Source organism: Malus sylvestris, chromosome 1, assembly GCF_916048215.2.
Source record: "Malus sylvestris chromosome 1, drMalSylv7.2, whole genome shotgun sequence".
Classification (NCBI taxonomy): Eukaryota; Viridiplantae; Streptophyta; class Magnoliopsida; order Rosales; family Rosaceae; genus Malus; species Malus sylvestris.
The window spans coordinates 27,641,068-27,660,655 of NC_062260.1; the positions used below are offsets into that span (position 1 = coordinate 27,641,068).

The window sequence follows — 19,588 nt, forward strand, 5'->3', positions numbered from 1 at the left end:
GGTGGATAGGATGTCTTTTGTCGAGAATTTTCCAGATGCTTCAAGACTTCACATTGACTCAGATAGCCTTCCAGATGTTTCATTTAATTGGGCCCCATCTTTGCTCAGCCCAAACCAGTATTCAGCCCACCCGAACGAAAAAGCTTACAGTCAAGTCGAATCGTGGGCCGAACAAGTTAATATCGAAAAATTGCTTGGCCCATTTAATAATTACCGCGGTTACGCACAGTAACTCTATCACTAGACGCAGCTGGGCGCCTGGGACGGTAATTTCCAACATCAAAACCCTAAACCCTAAAACGCAGACGTTATAAAAGAGCCTTCAGGCTCTCTCGGAAGCTCACTGCGCCTCTCTCAAATTTTCTGATAAACCCTAGCAACCAGGTTCCTTCCCGCAGCTCTCTCTACACTTGCAGCGATGGCTCCTCCTCGAGGTAATGGGGAAAAAGAGATTAACCCCTATTGATATTTATCGTTTGTTTCTTTATAATTTGTATGAAAGTATGCATTTTTATTTGGGTTTTCGGATATCTGGATATTCTGATTTTTTGTTCTTTATTTTCTGCTGAAAAAATTGTCGATTTTTGATCTTGGGTTTATTTTTTTTCCGACAAAATCGCATGAAAGTTTATTTCTTTAGTATTTACCTTCGTTTTTATGCGCAGTTTCTGTGTTGTTTTTACTTTGTGTTTAAGGTTGTTGTTGTTTAGATGTTTTAGCAGAAGTTAAAGTAATTTGTGTTTTGGTTAATTTGATTTCGAAAAATCTTTTGAAATTTCAGTGCTTTACTGTTCTGCGTAGATTTGATGGGTACTTTCTATGTGGTTTTACTTTTTGTGTTTAAGATTCTTGTTAGATTTGGAAGGAGTCCTTAGAAGTTGTTGTGTTTTGTGCAGGTCGTGGCGGTAGTGGTGGATTCAGGGGTGGCAGAGGTGACAGAGGTGGAAGAAGTGGAGGTAGGTCTGGTGGTGGTGGGGGTAGAGGCTTTGACAGAGGTGGTAGTGGCTTTAAGCCCCGTGGTGGACGTAGTGATCGTGGAGGCGGTCGTGGAAGAGGACGTGGTGGGAGAGGTGGAATGAAGGGTGGTAACAAAGTTGTGGTTGAGCCTCACAGACACGAAGGTGTTTTCATTGGTAAGGGTAAGGAAGATGCTCTTGTTACCAAGAATCTTGTTCCCGGTGAAGCTGTCTACAATGAGAAAAGGATTTCTGTTCAGGTGTGTTTCGTCCATTTGCTGAACTTATTATAATATCTGCTCTGTATCCGCTTAAACAAGGATTTAAGCGTTTGTACCTTCAAAAGTATCCGTTTAATTAAGTATCTAGACTAATTGCTTGTGATGTTTATTGTATTTCATATTATTGTGGTTTGTGAATATAGTCAATAGTCACCTTCTAAATGTGTTTTCCTTCTTTCAGAATGAGGATGGAACAAAGGTTGAATATAGAATTTGGAACCCTTTCCGTTCCAAGTTGGCTGCAGCCATTCTCGGTGGCGTTGATAATATATGGATTGTAAGTCTTGATTTCATGTTTTATTGCTTTTTGTTTGATCTTTGTTGTCCATCTTTGATTGTTTATATCTCTTTGTTTCTGTGTGTTTAATGTAGAAACCTGGTGCTAAAGTTCTCTACCTCGGGGCTGCTTCTGGTACAACAGTCTCTCATGTGTCTGACATTGTTGGTCCTGTAAGTGTTCTTTCTGATATTGGTTCTTCAAGCTCTTTATTTCCCTCCGACCATAGGTTCTTAGAACTAAACTGCCTGTTGTTTTTGTAGACTGGAGTTGTCTATGCAGTTGAGTTCTCTCATAGAAGTGGCAGAGACTTGGTAAATATGGCGAAGAAGCGCACAAATGTCATACCCATTATTGAAGATGCCAGGCATCCAGCTAAATACCGTATGCTTGTTGGCATGGTTGATGTGATATTCTCTGATGTTGCACAACCTGATCAGGTTTGTTTCTTGCCCTTCATGTCTTTGCTAGTAAAAGAATCTCTTTTTTGCCTATAGTCTTTTTCTTATGGGTTATTAAATATCAAGATTTTCAAAGCGATTACCCGAGTTTGAATTTGTGTTATTTGAAAATCATAACCACTTTGTCATTTTCTTATATTCTTTCGCATATGATGAGATATACTCGGATTCCCCTTCACGACAGCATGAATGATGTGAACTCGAGTTTCTGATGCGTACATTGTTCTGTATTGAAATCAAACTCGTTATTTTCTCTTGTTCTGTAAATTCTGTTAGTATTTGTTTATGCTTTTCATTCTTTCAAGTTCTAACGTCTTTTGTTGTACTCATTCTGATTCTGGTTCTCTATACTGGATATTTTTTTGTGCAATAAAACTTTTAGATGTTATAATTTGGTTTTTTTTTCCCTAATTTTATCTGTAGTGTCATTTTTCATAATTGTATTTCTAAAAGTTTTTTTCCTTCCTGCAATATATTGAGCATGTGACGAACAACTCGGATTCCCCTTCAAGACAATTATGGGTGATGCAAAGACCGAGTTTCTGATGCTCCTACATATTTGATTTTTGTAATTCAGTTTTTTTTTTTTTCCTAATGATTTCACCTCACCTCTCCCCTTTTCTCCTCTACTCTTTCATTCTCTGGTGTTGCTGGTAGCCTTAATACCAATGTTTCCGACTGTGTTGGCGTTGGTGTATTTGGCAGAAGTCCTTGAAGGCATGGCCATAATTAACCTCTCAAATGTTAATTGCTTCTGAATCATGTTCACTCTGTCAAATTACCTCTGCAGGCTAGGATTGTTGCATTGAATGCATCATATTTTCTGAAAGCTGGAGGCCACTTCGTTATCTCAATCAAGGTTTGTTTTCAGAATTTAGGGTAGACCTTATAAGACATGAGGTCCCTTTTGCTTGTGGCGTAAATTAGATGGTTGGAAATTTTCCTTTTGGCCCGCTCATGGTTTGGTAACTAAAATCTGTTTTTCAGGCCAACTGCATTGATTCAACATCACCTGCGGAAGCAGTGTTCCAATCAGAGGTCAAGAAGCTTCAGGCAGAGCAGTTTAAGCCTGCAGAACAAGTCACACTTGAACCTTTTGAGCGCGACCATGCTTGCGTGGTTGGAGGCTATCGTATGCCAAAGAAGTCGAAAGCTGGTGACGCCTAGAAGTTGTCCAGCATCCTATCCATGATCTGCCTTTCTTGAGGAGGAAGAATGATCTAGTTATAAGTTTTAGAAATGTAAACGTGACGGTGTTCTTCCCTTTTATTTTACCCGGTTACTGGTTAGAAGTTCTAGAAATTGTCCTTCTATGTAGTAGTTCTGAACCGGTGAAACGTTGTAGACATTTTAGTTTTTATATAAGAGTTTAATTTCGTTTGATTATTTAGTGCATTTCATTACTTTTAAAGTTCACAATTGTTGAAGAGAAAAAAAAAAAACTTGAACAGAGCAGAACAAGTACACCTAATTGTGAAATCGAGTCGACCTCGAAGCAAAGCTCTGGTTGGCATTCGATTCAAATGAGTTTATACGACGTGAAGGTTAAACCCTTGCAGATTGCAACTGCAACTGCAGGGTTTCCCGCAATCGCGTCACTGCGGCTGTTGCTCCGGTTGCATGCTTGTAGGGATGCCAGGTCAGCTTTCTCAGCTCTTTCTGCGGCTGTTGCTCCGGCTGCATACTCGTAGGGATGCCAGGTCTGCTTTCCAAGCCTCTTTCTTGAGCGTTCTTTCGAATGCTTTACCTCCGTTCATAGCATGACATGATCAGTTTTGTTGTCTGTACTGCGAAACAAACTATTGCACTGTGTCTCCACCCGATCCCCCTCTTATTTTTTCGATCCCCCTCTTATTTTTTCCGAACAGTTATCCGTTCGTGTTGGATATATTCACCGTCTTTATTACATTTTATCTTGACGGGAAAACATTTTGTACCCGTTTAAGCTGCTCCTACGGTTGGGATAGTCTGTCCCGTTGGCTAGACGACATTTAGTTTGTTTACCTGGACAAATAATAACGTCATAACCAAATAAAGCATGGAAAGAATCTGCAAGATGTCGTGTGCGTTAGTAGATGTCGAGTACTCGTTGAAAGGGTGAATACAAGCTAAGCTTCAATCTGTTGAGTACATAGGGCATCTTGTAAAGGGGGGGGGGGGTGGAATATTGTGTGTTGAGACTGAACTGAAGCATATTGAGAGCTTTGAGCAGTCATCACTATAGTGTCGAACAACCCACAAGAGCTTTTCGATCTGTTGATCAATTGAGTTTTTAAGTCCTGGACATGAATCGAGAATGGATCTCAAACTCCTACTGAATTTGAATCGATGAAGAGGTCGAATTCTCAAGTCATTTGAGGTGAGTAAAGAAATTTACGAGTTTTTATCTACCTTATCAGTCTGATATTAATTACAAAATGAATACATTAGATTTTTCATTGAGCTGGTCATTCGATTATGGTGTCTGAATGATCCGATTAACTTACATGATATGCGATGCCTTTTTGAGTTTCGCCTCACCTGCAAGGGCAGGAGGCCGATAGGTTTGACAGCCAGATTCCGGCATTTAAGAGAGTAATTTGATGGGTGAGTTCGTTCTTGGTAAATCATATTTAGAAAATTGATGATGAAAACGAGTTTGTAGCTAGAGTTCCGCCCCTACTTCCTCGAAAATCTTGAAAGAGTATCCGGAAATTTGTTTTTGGGTACTACTTTTCTCTCTTACGAGTTATGTATCGTAACTTACGTGCTATTCTATATCCCTGTGAATCTAGGAACTTTTATTGCTTGATTTTACCTCACGCTCAGGCATGGTTTGTCCAAGTCGATAACTGAACCCACTTTTTGAATATCTTGTATGAATTTGTGTATGGTTTTACTTTCTTGCTGTTTCAGTCTCGGGGGCACAGTACCACCTAGTTCTTACCGACTGAGATGGATAGAGATTTGCAATCCCTTCGGGATACCTTTGCTACATTGCAGATTCTACTTGAAGCCCCTGCGGGAGCAGAACAAATTGACCTCAATGCACCTAGAGAAACAAACGGGCCAATCTTCGATACCCCCTTTTATATTGGAGATTCTGGCTCCTCCTGCTTATCAAGTAACTTGTCTTTGCACGATACTATGGGTGATCTGCTGTCTGCAGAAGGTAGGGAAGCACACATGCGTGGCAGGAAAAGGCGTAAGAATGTTGGAAACTTTACAGACAAGCTACCTGGTTTGAATGGGAATACGGAGGATATGCTGGTTGGACAGAGAAGGGAAGTGGTTAGCAGGAGGAGAGCAAATGCTGTAAAGATTACAGGCTGGCAAACAGATTTGAATGTGAATGTCAGTGATGATCCACATTCGGACATTAAACTCTGTCAATGAATCGATATGTTATAAGTTTTCTAATATACCTTCTTCTGTTTCTGTCAGTCCTGCGACTTAGGGGAAAGACAAATGCCTGTCCAACATGACTCTCGCAGGGACTATCAACAATCTGGAAAGCGGTTACTTTACTGTGAAGGCGGCCAAAATGACGGTGTTATACCAAATCCTCTGAGTTTGAATAGAGCATTAGGAAATGTGACGGGTGCTGCAACTGTTGCTGTTGAATATTCTGCAGAACGCAGCGTTCTAAACACAAACAGGCCTGCTTCCTCCGGGGCAAGGATGTCTCACACTATACAAACGAAGGTATGTTGATTTGGCTGGAGGGCTAATTCTTCTTGAATCTCTCTTTAAATGGATTGTTTTGAAGCTCTACAACTCCATTTCTTTGTAACAGCCTCCATAAATAGTCTCTTGTGTTTTCGTTCTTGTTAGAAATCGATTATTGTTCATTTTCGGTTTAAGCCTTATTTGCATCTACATCATACTTCCGGAAGTAAGATTGTTTGGAAGAAGTGAAAAATGAAATGTAATTAGTGAGACTATTATGTTTTGAATATATGCTTTGCAGTGCCAGGAGGCACTTAACATGATCAAGAGACTGATAGACGAAAAAGGCCACGAAATCATGCCTTTTTCGTTGAGCGCATGGAGGCAGATCGTGAGCTCCGCTCACAGGATGAATGTATCCGGAACTGATATCCTGAATTTTCAAAAAATTTATCAACGGCTGGATCAAAGAGACTACTATGGAGTTCTTGATTTTGCGGCGGATGTCCAGTTAACGTTTAAATGTGTAGCAGATCAGTATCCGCTCTATTCCCCGGTAACATTTACTTCTCTTTTCTCAGTTTTCCCTTTGAATCTCTGCTCTTAAATTAATCCAAATGATAAGAATAAAAACACAGGGTTAGAAACCGAAACTTGTACTGAGAAGCATACACGATTGTTTTAAAGGAAAATTAATGAAAATGCCTTGAAAACTTTGAGTTTTAACGATAAGGATAAAATAAAGGGTAAAGTGAATAATATCAAGATTGACTTTTTAGTGTAAAAATATGATTTTTCGTTAAAGTGAACAGTACCGAGAGCTTTTCGTTAAAGTTCCCTTGTTTTAACTGCAGATACGAATGAAGTGCAGAAAGTCGGAAGTGTTGTTTTTCGACATCATGAAGAGAATGTTCCCGGATACAGATTTCCATCAGCTGCAAAACCAAGTTCAAAATCTTGCCTAGCTAGGATCCTTGTCAACTCTGTGCGGAGAGAGCCGGGCCTGGTGAAAGGGCAATCAACTGACAGAAACAAGGACAAAGCAAACAATGACAAAACGAGAGTGAAAATCACTAACCCTTTCTTTTATTCATGTGCGAGATCTCCTACCGCAGCTGTTGTTCCGACCTAGGTTTCTTGCACTGTACGGCATCAAGGAGGCCTGTGGGGTGGGGACTGGGGGGTGTTTACTTAGAATGTTAGCTGGGTCAACACTGATTGTTAGTTGAGTCAAAACAGACTGACTGATAATTGCTAGGAGAAAGACAAATCAGTTGTCAAACATTTCAAGCTTGTTCGATACAGAAATCAACGTACTTTTCACTCAGAAACTACAAAGATTTGCAGTCTTAAATCGATTGTTCGTTACGTAAAACCAATCAAAGCCGACGTGTTCTTAACGTCGACTACTAATTGATTGGGTTTGAAGGGTTCGAATTTTGCACCAAGGAACTTGCATAGACCATGTCAGATGCCTCCATGTTCTAGAAGACAACGAGCTACTGCATGTACGTTGGCGCCAAGAATGCAAGAACAAGACAGGGTGGTCCACATTTATCTTACGAATTCGTTCACTTTGACTTGTTCCCACTGCCGTTCTATTTTTAGTAAATTGAAACTGAACTTATCTTAATCCTAACTCATTATTGTACTCTCGTTCACATGCTTAAAACAATTACATTTTGATATTCGTAAAGTCGACAACCCTTTTATTTTTGTTTGATAAAAGTGAAGAGTGGTAGAATTTGAAACCTTCACTCACAAAGCCAAAAAAAGGGAAAAATAAAATGATAAAAGAGAAGTAAATACATAAAATGATAAGAAAAAGAAATGTCAGAAGTGGGATTTGAACCCACGCCCTCGTTAGAGGACCAGAACTTGAGTCTGGCGCCTTAGACCACTCGGCCATCCTGACCTTGCTGTTAGCTGAACTTAACAATAATTTAACCTAATGTGATTTTAGAAAACCTAGATAACCGAATTTTGATGATTAATGAAAAAAAAAGTTACATCTAATTAGGAGGAAATAAACCGAATCCCTTATAATATAAAAAATGAAGATAAGAAATACATGAAAAAGAGAAGGGGACATAAACCTTACTCTTTTAGAAACGAAAACAATAAAAATTCAAGGAAAGAGGGGGGACAGGAAACCTATTCCCTCTAAAGTCGAACCTAATAGTATAAACCTACACAACAAATCTTGCAACAACACAAGGTTAAGAAGAAAAAAAAAAGAAAGTAAGACAAACATGTATGTAGAGATGCAATGAAAGAAGTTTAAGAACATTTCACATACGGAAAAAAACCTCCGTATTTTCTAATGGGAGAAGGGTATCAAAAGAATAGTGCAACTAAAATTAATAAGAACATAACTAGTGAATAACCGAAGGAATATTTTTTTTCCAGTTAAGCTCTTTTTTTGGTCGAATTTTTCCAATTAAGCTCTTGAAGTATGTTTTTTTTTAACTAATTTACTCATTTTATTTACCATATGAGCATATTCGTCTTTTTCATTTTTGTTTCCAAAAAAAGAAAAAAGTCTCTTACATTTGTGGTCAGATTGCTTTTTGAAGCTTGGATTTATCGACAGAACCGACAAAAATTTTTGGATTTTTCTGTATAGTAGCTGCAATTATTCAGTTACAAATAGACAGCTGAAAGCTAGATTTTTGTAGTCAATTTCCTCTCATCACTCTTTCAATTATTTACAGTAGAGTTTTGGTGCATTGATGCTATAATTACTACTATTCTATCATATAACACGGTAATGTGTTCGTCGCCTTGTACCCACCTTTGAAATTTGAACTTTCTTGTCGTATACTATAGAGTAGTTTAGTATATCGCTTTTTCAAAATACACGTTCTTTTTAATCTGCTATTCACTTAGGTACTCGAAATATCTTCAAATGATGTTAACTTTTAGATACGACTATTTCTCAGGTTTAGTATATAGATAATATTGATGATGGAAAGACAAAAAAACAGAACCCTTAAAATTTTATGGGAATTCAGATTAACTTATTGAACTCACAATTGGCAAGTAAAAAACATATTTTCCTCTGGCAGGTAATTTCCTGCCTAGAGAGTTACCAAGTTTGGTTTAAAAATTCCAACGCAAAAAGTTACAAGTAAGCAAGGGTGCTTAATTAGGAGATTTTAGGTGCTCAGGAGAAACCATGATCTGAATTTCTTTATACACTAACACCATCTATCTTCTCGTCGCCGTAGTTCTGCCCGGCCCACTTCTTCATCCGGTCCGTTGTTTGTTCAACCTGCCACGAAAAGTTACGATTCAGGTGCTTTTCTAGAAAAACGCTTCTACAATCTAGAAGCGGTGTTAGAAAGCGCTTTTAACCCTTCCGGGTAGAAATCTCACAACACGGACTTGGTATAGATGCCTACGAGAGAATTTAACTTACCTCCTTAGTCCAGTTGGTTCTGTAAAGTATAATCACAAGCATCAATGTTTGAAGAGCAGTCCCGCATATCATGCCTCCCCAAATTCCCTACAATGGTGAACAGATTTTGGGACTATGATTGTCGAAGACATTCGAGGGAAAAAAAACCCGAGCTAGCTAAGGTTCGAATGGCTAAAGAACCGATCAGATTACAACATTTAGCAGTGGAATTGAAACCAAAATGTTTTACCTTCACTCCCCAATCTGCTACATAGCCAAGAACGATACCGAGTGGAAGCCCGAAGATGTAGTAAGAACCCAAGTTTATATAAGCCACCAGTCCCTGCCATCCGCCTCCGATGGCAACACCTGAAAGCACGAATCCGGAATAAAAGATTACAAGGGGAAGGGGTCAGAGATGGAGTTGAACATACATGGTGGACTGCTGAAAAAGGCTAAGAGACCGTATGATAACCATTTCGTTTTCAATTCTTAATTTTTTTTGTCAAACTAAAAACTGAAGACTAAAATGGTTATCAAACAGGTTCTAAGTAACTCAATTGTTACCCGAAATAACTGGTTGGACGCTATTGAGAATCATAGTCACTCCGAGAAGAACTGCTAGATTGGAAACAGAATGTTGCAATTCCTTGCTGGTTGTGAACAGGACAGCAAAGTAGTCTTTGGTTATCAAGATCAGAATCATGCAAATGATTCCGAAGAGCAGAGACTGACCAACCGTCACGTAGACTGCATATTTAGCTGTTCTTGGACGTCCCAATCCAAGTTCGTTGGAGACTCGAACACTGAAAATGCGCGAAACAAAAATTAAAATCAGGTCCAGGACATCTTTAATTAATGCCTCAAAAGTGTTTCTTGTGTTACAAGATTGCACATATGAATCTTGGGCACTTACCTTATAGCAGCATTGATGCCAATGAACAACATTGCTTCCAAACCGTTGAAATTTAAGCTGAAACATCAATTGATCAAGTAAAAAAACTGAATAAAGTATCAGAATTCGAGTGGAGAAATGAACGAAAACCCTTGGTAAAAACTGACGAGGGCGAGTTGTGGCCTTACCAAATAGTGAGCGAATCAATAGCAAGCACGGCATTATTAAGGTGGCCTGTAACAAGAGTTATACTCATCATATACCAAATCTCCAGGCAAAGCATCACGGCCGACTCAAGTGATAGCCGGACAAACGCCCATATGTCTTTGAACGCCAACCAAGAAAACCCTGTCCACCCTTCCTTGCACCAGTTCATTATGTAAATATTTTGAGCAATCACAGTTTCCCAACCTGTCAAGCTAAACGCAATGCCTATACCATATATACCCCAATCGAACACGTAAACGAATAGAAAAAGCCATCCAATGTGTACAACAAGCGCGATGAATCCAATCCACATAAGCACGAGAACTTTGCTTTGAGACTGAAGGAACTTCTGGGCAGGGAAGTTGAAGGCAAGTGAGAACAACTGCGGTATGCAATATCTAGTGAATGATCCGGCAAGATTAGCCACGTCATCTTCCTGCCCAAGAAGCTTTAAAATCGGGCCGGAGAAGACATAGAGTGGCGTGAGTATAACACAGCTCGTGAACAGAATGATCCATGATCTTTGCATGTAAACGCCGAGCATGTGCACACGTCCGGCCCCGAAAGCTTGGCCACAAAGCGTCTCTAATGCACTCCCCATGCCAAGCTACAAATATTTGTACATAATATGCATTAGCCGGTGTGAACATGTAAACATTTTGCAATTACGCTTGATGCATAATGAAGCTTTTTCTGAGTAGTGATTTTCACACTTCCGTTTTTTTGTTTCGCACTCCTCTCCTTGTTTATATTTCTCGTGCGACAATCACTTTTGTTTACGCAGTTAGAAACAACAGTGCAATGACATGATAAGATATGAGAAGGGAAGAACGACTACATTTTCTTTCTTTTTTTGGTAATGATAAAAAGAAGGTGCCTCAATTTACAGAGGGGGGCGTGAAAAAAGGTGAGAAAAAAAAAGGCCAAACCAAAAGCACTGGGAACTCCAAAACTAAAAGGGCAGTACCAATAATAGCAAAAAACAAAAGTAACTGTACCCTAAGGTTTCATAATTGGATGAATTTACACTTTTTGTCGTTATGATTTATTTTATTTTATTTTATTTTTCGTAATACTAGTGAGACTAAATTTGTAGATAAAATATACAAACTAAATGATGTGTTAACAATAAAAAATGGACACGTTTATCAAACCAATCATTAACTATCATGTCATTAATTGTCTATAATTTTAATCTCTTGAACGTTATCACTTTCATTTTCTTGTTTCACGGAAATGAACAAGATTACCCTTTTAATTAAATTTACATATTAAAAAATAATTTAACTAGTTTTATGATATTTAAATATAAAACCGTTGAATTATATTTTTTCAAAGAAATTGATTTACCCAGTTTTGTATCATATATTTTCCTCTCACTCTCACGCACACAACCTTTCATCTTTTACTAGATTTTCTCAACTGTGAAAAGAATACGAGATACTTAAAATTTAAGTAAGAAATACCAACAAAATATATATGAAAAATACTAGGGAAACTATGTTTTATATTTAATATATGATAAAATTATTACTAGATAATGATTAAATAATTGTGACATTGAAAAAGAAACAACGTACCTAACAGTATTTAAGAAAAGAAGAAAAGTAATGCAGAAAAATGCAAAAGCAAAGGGTCAAGTTAAAATTAAACAGAAAAAAACACGGGCAGCTAGAAATTTCAACCAGAGAAACACATATAAAAATATATCATAAATCTAAAGATTATCTATTTTTTTTTCTTTTTTTTTTCTGAAATAAAAGTTTAAAAACATAAAACGACACCCGCATTGGATGTTTCCGAAATGCGAAAAAATAAGCGCAGACCTGAGTTTACGGTCTTCTACATCCAAGTTAATTAATGTTTCTCCCCGTCAATTAAATTAATTTAGAATCGAATACCGAATTTAAAATTAATTAATATATAAATGAAAACTGAAAATTATGAAAAGGAAATTACCATGAAACCGAATGAGAAGGTGCTGATGACGGAGAGAGAGATGGAGACGGCGGAGAGCTCTAGGTTTCCGAGATGGCCGACAAACATGGTGGAAGCAGTGTTGGTTCCATAGTTGCAGATGATAGTGAAGGCGATGGGCCCTGCAATCTTCCACAGCTTCTTGGTTTCAGTCCACGCCACCGACCGAGCATCCTTGAAGCTCCTCACCGGCTCGTAGTCATGGAACTCGCCGTCTTTCACTCCGTGAAGCAGTGGCGTCTCCATTTGCGTATGTGGTTGTTGCAGGGACGCGTGTGCGGCCCTGAAGAATTTGGAGGTGGCTGCCCACCGGAGAAGATGGCTGTTTTGTGTTTTTTGGCTTTTGGTTTGGTTTAGGTTTGGTAGTGGAAAATGGAAGTGCAAAGTTTTGAGGTTTCTGTGTTACTTTTATAAACTTGAGAGCTGCACGCTTTACATGTTGCTCTGGTTTTGACTTTTACTCTTTACTTTGACACTACAACAACTTTTTTCTTTGGAAAAAATGTGAAACAATTTTTTTGTTCTTCTAGATAGAGATATTTTTCAATGAAACGCTTTATGTTATTATATAAATAGAGATAAGTTGTTTTTATAAGTATTTTTTTACTTATACTTTGGATGCGGTCCCTAGCTATCAATATTCTTTGATCAAAACCTTGTTAGTTTTTAGTTTTTGATTGAGGTTCCTAACATTAATGTAATAATGTAAGTTACTATATTTTTTAAATTAAAAATTAAAAATTGAAATTTGTAATTGTTTATATTAATGAGATTTTAAATAAAACCCATAATTTATGGGATTAAAAATAATAAAATATAAATTATACTCTCTATTATATTGTGTGTGTGTACATATATGTATGGGTACATTAACCAAAATTAACAAAAAAGGTTATTGTACCAAAACATGGATACATTCTCAAATCAACGAAAAAGAATGTACCCATATAAGTTTAAACTTGGATTAAAAAATTAGGGTACATTTTACATATAACAAATTGATATATTTGAGAATGGGTACATTTAAGATTAAAAAAACTGAAAAATTATATGAATGGGTACATTTAAGATTAAAAATTGAGAATCTTTATATATATATATATATATATATATATATATATATATATATATATATATATAAACTAATAGGTACAAACTTAATTTAATTTAATTTTTTATTATTTTGGAAATGTTTGAATTGAAAATTAATTAGAAGTTTAATAGAGGTGTGAGTATTAAACCCTAAATTAATTACTAATTTTTATATTAAAAAATTATATAATAAACATGTAAATTCATTATTACATTAATGCTAGAGACTTAAATCAAAATTTGATAACTAATAAGGTCTTAGTTAATAAACAGTAAGAACTAATGATCGGATACTAATTTTTCCTAATTACAATTTACCATAACAAAAACATGTGCTCTCGTATTGCACTCCTAGATAATTATTATGTTTACATTCATTCAATTGTAATTGACAAATTTTTATTTATTAATATTTTTTTTTAACAAACGATATTATCTACATGAATGTAATATTTTATAATGTTAGCCATTTTATGTTGTTTAATGAATTTTTATTGATTATTAGAATCATATTGTTTGCCATTTTATGTTTTTAGTATAATATTTTATAAAATATTAACATGATAATTAACGTTAAATTGTGAAGTGACAAAGAAATCATATAGAGTCTCACTATGAGAAAATGTCCTTAACATTTATCCTAAATTTTTATTGTTACTATTGTTATATTATTATACCATCAGATAAGATATTGCTTAAATCCAATACTTCGAGATACGTTTGCTTTATCTATATACAGAGCCTCCCCAAATCTAAACTACTGAGATTTCGTTTATCTATATACAGAGCCTCCCAAAATCTAAACTACTGAGATTTCGTTTAAAATAATTAAAGATAAAAATATCTCTTGGTGAATGTAAAACATACATACATATAAATATATATACACACACATACATGTATATATATATATATATATACAGGCCCTTTAAGGGAAGAGATCCCTATTTTTCAAAATATATACATACACACACGTACATGTATACACACACATACATGTATGTGTATATATATATATATATATACACATGCCCTTTAAGGGAAGGGATTCCTATTTTTCAAAAAAATACGGACACCCTCTTGACCATTGAATTTGACTTTAATGAAATTATGTGGCTGAAATTAAATCACAGGCTACAGAATCTCAATCACAGAATTTCATTAAAGTCAAATCTAACGGTAAAGAGGATGTCCTCATTTTTTTTGAAAACTGGGGATCCCTTCCCTTTTCATATATATATATATATTAATAGAACTCTAGTTGTCAACTAAAAGAGGGTGAAAGACTATTTAGTGTTCTATCACAACAAAAAAGTTTAAAATTTTTTTCTGTTTTTAATTTAAGCATCACCTCACTCCCTCTCTCCCAACTCCCACCTTCTCTCTCACTCTCTTTCTCTCTCATTCAATTTTTAAAATAAAAATAAAAAATTTCACACACACTTTGTGTGTGGGCATATACTAGTATAATCTATCGAAGCTATCTAATCAAGTTTTATGTGCAGATTTTTTATGTTGGCATGCCTAATAACCCCCTTCCTTGTAAAATTCGACAACATAACCCACTAATGTTATCGTTTGTAAAACAAATGGAGATTTAATCAAATTAATCAGCTACCTAATGTTTCAATGGGTTAGGTCTCCGCAGACCATGTCATATACTATTTAATTTATAATTTGGTTAATGGAGAAAAGTTTCAATGTGATAGGAACACCGTTCGGTACGTCAAGTGTTATAATACAAGTATTCAACCCTTATATTTATAACATTTGATGTAAGCGTCTATGTTTTTGGCACACTAAAAACCTCTTACGGTTACTGGTGTTCATTTTTCTCCATCTTAATTGGTCATGCATGGGTAACGTTGACATGTGGTTAACTTCTTATTAGTGCATGCGACAAGTACTCACAAATTAGTTTCCATATATAATTTGTGAGACATTAGCTCCACCAAGTCAATTTTTGGGTTGAAAAAATAATCCCAAGTAAAATTACATCACTTACCATATAATATGATTGTGGCCTAAAGAGCTAAAACTTGAAACTAATCAGGCACGTCTCATGACCTAAATATGTCACATAACAATATTCCTTCTTGGTAATCGTCATTAGATTTTGACTAATCATGAATTAACCTTCAGACCAACTAATTTTTCATCTCATGGTACTCATGATCTTAATATTAGAAGAGTTTTCAAGTTCGAATCTTCACACTCTCGATAATAAAACATAAAAACTCAAACCAATGTCGACCACAAATATTTGAGTCGAATAATCCATCACACAATCACCTAATGTAGTAAGTGAACCATAAAGTTATTGTCATTTGTGTATTATCTTTCACTTATATTAAAAAAAAAAAAAAAATAGCGTGAGCTCACGCCCTACGTACTCCCCCTACCTACCAATCGTTCGTAAGACTTCAAGTTTTCATCTCAAAGAATGGACTGTTAGGAATAAATTGGACTACCAATACCATCACAATCCATGATGCGATGCGATGCAACGTAGTTACTCTTTGTACCAGTTGTGAATGGTCCACGTATACGTAGGTTGGTTTTATAATTTGCACAAGATCGCTAGCATTACCTTCGGTCTTCGACTCGGTGGAGTTTCAGAGGTAAAAAAGGGAGGACAAGGTTGGTAGTATCATCGGTGCTTACTAGTCCACGCCTCCCCTGCTAAAACACTGTTTATTTGCTGACAGATACTGGTTATTAAGTTATTAATTTGAATCAGTTACGCCAACCATTGTTTAGCTAAGTTGTGTGGTGTGATGGTGTTGAATGAAGTTCCGTTTGATATTTTATTCAGGACGTCATTTTTCACGATTATATTTGTATGAGTTTCAGTTTAATGTATCGTCTTCGTATCAAAGTATAAGATATTTGCTGATTGACATATGGGTTATAATGCTTAATCATTCCTTCTTAATTTGAATCAGCTACACCTAGCGCTATAATATGTATTTCTGTTTATTTTTTATTACAAGTGATATTATAACATACTCTAAGCTACATTAAAAAAAGAGAATTGTTTGAACCTGAGACGAAGTGAATTGAAAAGAATTTTTTATCCAACAGAGCCATCTACCATTTGCCTCCGTCTCTCATCGTTGGAAACATTGTTTTAAAATTTTGAGCTGAACAACTTGAGAATTCCTAGCCATTAATGGATGATTTTATTCCAGAAAATTAAGGAATATTGTTATACAACCAACGTACTCTTTTGGACCAACTTATGTTAGAATTTGTTGTAGCCATTACTGCCAATGCCAATAGTCATAAGAAATAAAATTCGATTTCCGCGAAACATAATAGTCGTTGTTCAGAAGGTAATCGAACACTTGACTTCAAATTTATGAATAAATATGTACTACTAAACTCACTGTTCTAAAAATTCTTCCCTAATGCCGTCTAGACCCTGCCTAGGCCTAAGCGCTAGGTGGCTGGCCACCGCCCCGATTAGTTCCTAGGCATTTGAAAATTAAGAAAGTTCGCCTAGACTCGCATAGGCGTCCTCCTCGTCTACCACCTAGCCCGCCTAAACCTGCCTAGGCATCGTTTAGGTCTCAACTCTCACTTAGATAGAAAATCGACAACTTTCATTTTGCATTTTATTTTTTTAATAAATGTAAGAGACTTGTTGAATACTTATTATATACTTGCTCTCATATTTTCAATATATTCTAATACTTTATAACTTATATGTCATTTTATTTTGCAATTTATGTATACAATTACGTGTTTTTTAAGTAGAAATATGCACTTGTTTTTACAATATATATAATAAATTTACTTAAATCTGTCTGGTCCACCTAAACGCTAGGTCCCAGTCCGTTGCCCGACTAGCGCCTAACGTCTTTTAAAACCTTGCTTAAACTATAAACTCCTTACTGCAAAGAATAAAAAGTATCGATAAAATAAAACCCTCAAAATCACCCTCGACTCAAAATAAGATTGGTTTTCTTTCAAATTTTTATTGTTGCTTCAATATCTCAATTTTAATAATGACACCGTTATTTTGTTTTCCCTGAAAAGTTATTTTGATTTTTGGGTCCACTTTGTGAAATCTACATTCTGATATTGTGACCCTACATCTGTTATTTTCTCACCCTTTGAGTCAGATCCTGCACGGGCTGTAATATTGTTGTAATTAGGAGGCAAAAGGAAAGAACATAATGAACATTTCCGCTGCCAATAGAATCGAAACCTTTTGGTGAAGATCGTTATAAAAAATAAAAATAAAAAATAAATAGAAGATTTTACACCCATTGTCATGTGCATGCAATTAAATTATAAATTAAATTAGTAGTAGCCGCATAGATTCTTTGGACCATGTTTGTTCAAGATTCAGCCCAATACGCATAGTGCTAGTGGATTTTACACACTCAGGAGTCAAGAAACAAACAAGAAGATTTTGTTATTGTGGGAAAGTTCATAGTTTCTCGTAGTACTGGTAACCGCATAATGTCTTCAAGGTGAACGACTTGGGATCAACGAAACAAGGTAAGCTAAGTCGGATGAAAAATAGAGTTGACCTAAAGAAAGGGATTGGCTCTCGAGAAATGGAGACAGATGTCTTAGCTCGGAATCTGTGTGCCGTCTCATCGTGACCTTTTCGTTCTTTTTGGTCGGACTAAATGAGGGAGTGGAGGCAGAAAGCCTCAACTTTGACCACAATGAGAAGTGAATGTTGAAGAAGTACATAAAACATTGGCACATAAAGCCTCACTCTGCCCAAAATATACTAGAGGTGGGCGCGGTGCGGTTCGGTGCGGTTTCGAGTGAAACCACAACCGAAACCAAAACTTTTTGCGGTGTGGTGCGGTTTTGAAGCCAAAACCGAAATGAAACCAAACCGTTTGGTTCGGTTCGGTGCGGTTTTAAACGGTTTCGGTTTGATTTTTGAGAAAAAAATGTACAATTTAAAATATACACCTATTTATGCATAAGATGGTCTTATTTTCCTCATATATTAATTAATGAATATGCAGCAAAATTGCAACAAAAACAGCAACAATGCAGCAAAAAACAGTGGCAAAACTGCAAAAAAAATGCAGCAAAAAACAGCACCAAAACTGCATAAAAAATGCAGCAAAACAACAGAAAACAGCACCAAAACTGCAACAAAAAACTCAGCAAAGCTGCACCAAATCTGCACCAAAACTGCAGAAAATCTGCACCAAAACTGGAGCAAAAAATTGCAACAAAACTGCACCGAAGATGAGTTTTAAGAAGATGAGTTAAGGAGATGAAGATGTGTTTCAACCTTCAAGAGTCGAAGTGCAAAACTAGATGATAATGATAGTCTAGTAACCTAGTTGAACTAATTAAAAATTTAAAATATAACATTTATTTATTAATTTTATTATATGGTGTGGTTTCGGTTTCGGTGCGGTTTTGAAAACCCAAAACCGAAACCAAACCGTTTTCTTTGCCGCGGTTCGGTTTCGAAACCGAAACCGTTTCAAAATCGCAAAACCAAACCGTTCGGTGCGGTTTGATTCGATTCGTGTTTCGATTTCGGTTTTCGGTTCCAAGTGCCCACCCCTAAAATATACCGATACAAAAGCATGAGTACAATGCAACGCAGTCACTCTTTGTACCAGTTGTGAATGGTCCATGTACGTAGGTTTTATAATTACACAAGAATCTGCCAGCATTACCTTCGAGTCTTCGATCGACTTAGTAGATTTTCACTGGGAAAAAGGAAAAACAAGGTTGGTAGTATCATTGGTGCTTAGTTCTCCACGTCTCCTCTGTTTATTAATTTGAATCAATTACACTAACCATTGTTTAGCGAAGTTGGTGGTGCGATGGTGTGGAATGAACTTCCATTTGATCTTATTCAGGACGTCATCTTTCACAACTATATTTGTAAGCGCCATAATTTTTTTTTTTGTTTTCCTCACATTACTTTTGAAATTATACGCAATATTATTACTCAAGATAATTAGATGAATTTTATTTTAAACACATGGAGAGTATAAAATCACAGAGTAGACTGGTAAAGCCATTGCCTTTCAGATTCCGAAAGGAAAATCTCTATTCTGTTATGTCGTACCGCCGAGGGTTTTTATTTTTTTTATTTTTATTATTATTTTTTTTAAAGAAGGATTGTTTGAACCTAAAACACAATAGATTGAAGAGAATTTTTTTTATCCAACTAGCAATCTACCACTTTCTTTCGTGGACCATCATTAGAAACATTGTTTTAAAAGTTTGGGCTGAGTAATATTGTTATGAGAAATTCTAAAAAGACTCTCTTAAAAGTGGGACTATCCATATACTTTCTACATTTCATGTTTTGACATAATATTTTATAGGGTTAAACTCTGTTTACTACTCTTATGTTTCGTGGTTTTCAACATTTAGTACATCAAGTTTTTTT

The 19,588-nt window shown here is 36.1% G+C and overlaps 3 protein-coding genes and 3 non-coding genes across 8 annotated transcripts; 4 read left to right on the top strand and 2 right to left on the bottom strand.

The window, feature by feature from the left end:
• The first annotated feature begins 285 nt into the window (after positions 1 to 285).
• LOC126616389 (rRNA 2'-O-methyltransferase fibrillarin 2-like) lies at positions 286 to 3,361 on the top strand. The gene is made up of 7 exons (XM_050284445.1): positions 286 to 434; positions 897 to 1,216; positions 1,419 to 1,514; positions 1,610 to 1,687; positions 1,778 to 1,954; positions 2,766 to 2,834; positions 2,963 to 3,361. Exons 1-7 carry the CDS (start codon positions 419 to 421, stop codon positions 3,140 to 3,142), a joined length of 936 nt encoding a protein of 311 aa, XP_050140402.1. The 5' UTR covers positions 286 to 418; the 3' UTR covers positions 3,143 to 3,361.
• On the top strand, positions 2,119 to 2,191 carry LOC126634132 (small nucleolar RNA snoR60). Its single transcript, XR_007627210.1, has one exon. It is a non-coding gene; the product is annotated as a small nucleolar RNA snoR60 (small nucleolar RNA).
• LOC126634138 (small nucleolar RNA snoR60) lies at positions 2,453 to 2,525 on the top strand. The gene has a single exon (XR_007627213.1). It is a non-coding gene; the product is annotated as a small nucleolar RNA snoR60 (small nucleolar RNA).
• Positions 3,362 to 4,171: 810 nt separating the features above from the next.
• On the top strand, positions 4,172 to 7,319 carry LOC126616368 (ATP-dependent helicase BRM-like). 3 transcript variants are annotated; one of them, XM_050284430.1, is made up of 5 exons: positions 4,172 to 4,334; positions 4,750 to 5,308; positions 5,399 to 5,659; positions 5,925 to 6,179; positions 6,478 to 7,319. In XM_050284430.1, exons 2-5 carry the CDS (start codon positions 4,910 to 4,912, stop codon positions 6,586 to 6,588), a joined length of 1,026 nt encoding a protein of 341 aa, XP_050140387.1. In that variant the 5' UTR covers positions 4,172 to 4,334; positions 4,750 to 4,909; the 3' UTR covers positions 6,589 to 7,319. The 3 variants fall into 3 exon arrangements, with proteins under 3 accessions (XP_050140387.1, XP_050140394.1, XP_050140382.1); XM_050284437.1 differs by having other exon boundaries at positions 4,871 to 5,308; XM_050284425.1 differs by lacking the exon at positions 4,172 to 4,334 and having other exon boundaries at positions 4,570 to 5,308.
• Positions 7,320 to 7,454: 135 nt separating this feature from the next.
• TRNAL-CAA (transfer RNA leucine (anticodon CAA)) lies at positions 7,455 to 7,538 on the bottom strand. Its single transcript has one exon. It is a non-coding gene; the product is annotated as a tRNA-Leu (tRNA).
• Positions 7,539 to 8,609: 1,071 nt separating this feature from the next.
• On the bottom strand, positions 8,610 to 12,501 carry LOC126616406 (protein DETOXIFICATION 35-like). The gene is made up of 7 exons (XM_050284462.1): positions 12,085 to 12,501; positions 10,107 to 10,732; positions 9,940 to 9,996; positions 9,591 to 9,829; positions 9,274 to 9,392; positions 9,045 to 9,131; positions 8,610 to 8,897 (listed from the first exon to the last, which is right to left on the bottom strand). Exons 1-7 carry the CDS (start codon positions 12,346 to 12,348, stop codon positions 8,817 to 8,819), a joined length of 1,473 nt encoding a protein of 490 aa, XP_050140419.1. The 5' UTR covers positions 12,349 to 12,501; the 3' UTR covers positions 8,610 to 8,816.
• Between the last annotated feature and the right edge of the window lie 7,087 nt (positions 12,502 to 19,588).